Source organism: Charadrius vociferus, unplaced genomic scaffold (assembly GCF_000708025.1).
Source record: "Charadrius vociferus isolate BGI_N301 unplaced genomic scaffold, ASM70802v2 scaffold812, whole genome shotgun sequence".
Taxonomy (NCBI): Eukaryota; Metazoa; Chordata; class Aves; order Charadriiformes; family Charadriidae; genus Charadrius; species Charadrius vociferus.
Window position 1 is genome coordinate 49,141 of NW_009647037.1, and position 2,502 is coordinate 51,642.

General features: G+C 68.0%; 1 protein-coding gene across 1 annotated transcript in view; it reads right to left on the reverse strand.

The window, feature by feature from the left end:
* Positions 1–2,502, reverse strand: part of MAP7D1 (MAP7 domain containing 1) — a 16,586-nt gene that overhangs the window by 3,527 nt on the left and 10,557 nt on the right. The window contains exons 2-3 of the mRNA XM_009895616.1: positions 2,114–2,228; positions 299–409 (exon numbers count right to left, since the gene is read on the reverse strand). Coding sequence (XP_009893918.1) covers positions 299–409; positions 2,114–2,228 — 226 coding nt within the window. The remainder of the gene's footprint in view (positions 1–298; positions 410–2,113; positions 2,229–2,502) is intronic.

The following is a 2,502-nucleotide window of genomic DNA, read 5'->3' on the forward strand; positions in this document are numbered from 1 at the left end:
CGCCGGAGCTGCTCTGGGGCAGGGAACCAGGGCTCCCGGTCCCAGTCGAGGCGCCCCATGGGGCTGCCACCACCCAGCCGCTCCTCCTCCTCCTCCTCCCAGCCTGCACACAGCCTCAAGGAGCCGCCGGCCGGCTCCAGCCTCCTCCTGCAAACAGCAAACGGCTTCTCCTCTCTCCGCAGGCACCATGCTGCAAGGCAGGGCCTGGGGACGGGGCACCCTGGCCTTGGGGGTCCCCAGCGCTGGGCGGGCACCGGGCTGTGCCCCCTGCGCTGGGGCAAATGCAAAGGGCTCTTACTTCTACTGGGAGAGTTCCAGAGGGTGGCAGAGGATTTGGAGAGCCGCTTGTTGATTATAGAGTCGACGTGTTTGGGGAGGTTTACGGCGGACACCGAGCACCGGCTCGCACCTGGAGGAGGGAAAAGACACAAGGACATTAAGGTCCCGGCACCGGGGCCGGGCCCCCCACATGCAGCATGCACAGCCGCGCCGGGGCACTGGGGCAGGAGGATACGACACAGAAAGTGGGGCCAGGAGATGCTGGTGTCCAGGGACGTGACACACAGCGCTGGCATCCGGCACGGCACGGTGCCTGAGCCCCAGGGGGTCATGCTGGGATCATGCAGGGATTTCATCCTCCGGGAGGCAAGGTGGCTCCCGGGCCCTCCCATGCCAGTCCCCCCCAAAAGCCATCCTGGGAACGGGGAACCAAGTGGCCAGGGACCTCAGCAGCACCAGGCGAGCAGCGAGCCTGGGGGAGCAGGTTGGGGACAGCAGATCCAGACACAGGACAACGCTCACACTGGTACCAGGTCCCTACAGCAGGTGCAAGGAAGGTGCTAGTGGCCGGCAGCACCTCCACAGGGTGCCAGGACACCTCTGCCCTGGTCAGGCTCCTCCGGAAAGAATGACATGGGGACATTGCTGCCGGCAGAAAAGACTGGTGAGCGAGACTGCCAGCGGCAGCTCCAGCAGCGCGTCCCACGTGGGAAGTTGCAGGGGAAGGTGTCCCCTCGCCGGACCCTGCTGGGTGCTGCACACACAGGTCCGTCCCTGAATGTGCCACAAGTCACAGCCGGGCACACGGTGCCCGTCCGCACAGCCTGTCTGGGCAGAGCTGGCTGCACAACACCGGTACGCACAGCCCGGCCAGACACCTGGTGCCTGTACACGCATGGTGCCAGGCACGGCCAGGCACGCAACACCGGTACGCACAGCCCCAACAGGTACGTGGTGCCGGTACACACCGCCCGGCACACAATGCCTGTACACACAGCCCAGCCAGGCACGGCCGGAGCTGCCACAGCCGCCCCACGGCACAAGCAGGGCAGACAGGCCCTGGGGGCACCGCGCTCCCCTCTATGCCATTGGCCTTCGATCGCACACACCAGGGAGTGCCAGCACCTGCTGGTGCAGCCCTGTCCCCTCAGCGATCAGGGGAGACCTCCACACATCCAACCCTGCTGCCAAACCCCGCGGGGCGTCCCCGAGGAGCCCCTGAGGAGAGGGGCCAGCGGGGCTCAGTGCTCCTGCTGTGGGGCAGTGGGCATGGCTGAGCCTCCAGCAGCCACTGCAGGGGCACGGCAGCACACGGCACGGCGAGGCACGGCACGGCCATGCGCACCCTGGCGCAGGCACACCCGGTTACCCCCGTGTTGGGGCTGGAGGGGCAAGTGCTGCCCCCACCCAGCCAGGGGACAAGGGGACACGCCGCAGCACAGACTCCAACCGGAAACAGCAACAGCCTTGCACGGCTCCACAACCCATGCCCAGCTGCCAGAGACCCGGGCACTGCGGCCATGGCGTCCCCGCAGGCAGCCAGGGCCGTCCCCAAGCACATCCCTGCACCGCACGGTGACCGTGACGCACAGCCTCCAGCTCACGCCCGGCCTGAGGGATATGGTGCCACGAGAGTCGGTAAAAGCCAAGGGACCCCATTGGGCCCTGGCACAGCCCGTGGTGACGGCAGCATCACCCCACAGCAGAGCGGGGCCGAGCTGGGTTTGGGGGGTCTCGCCCTCCTCGCACAGAGCACCGCAGAGCCGTGCCCAGCCGCCCCCGCCACCGGCAGAGCCACGGGGCTCCGGGTGCCCTCGCCCAGCCCGGCACTCACCATCCTTGTGCGCAGGGGAGCCGTGGTGCAGTGCCCCAGCCCAGGACCACCGCTGCTGCCGGATCTCTGCCCATGTCTTCTTGGCCGACCGCTGGATTGCCGCCTCGTAGCGCTCCTGCCCAAGGGAGAGGGACGGGGTGAGGCCGGCAGCCAGAGGAACAGGGCTGGGACCAGCTGGAGCTGCCCGGCATGAGGATACCGCAGCAACGGGGATGCTTGGAGGGAGACGGGGCAGGGATGCCCATCCTGGCCAGGGCACATGTGCACAAGCAGCTGGGCACCACGGAGGCTCTGCACCATGAAGGATGGGCACCGCAGAGGCTGGGGGTGGTGGGCAGCTCCCCAAGAGCCACAGCGTCTCCCCAGGAAGCGCATCCCCAGTATGCCCC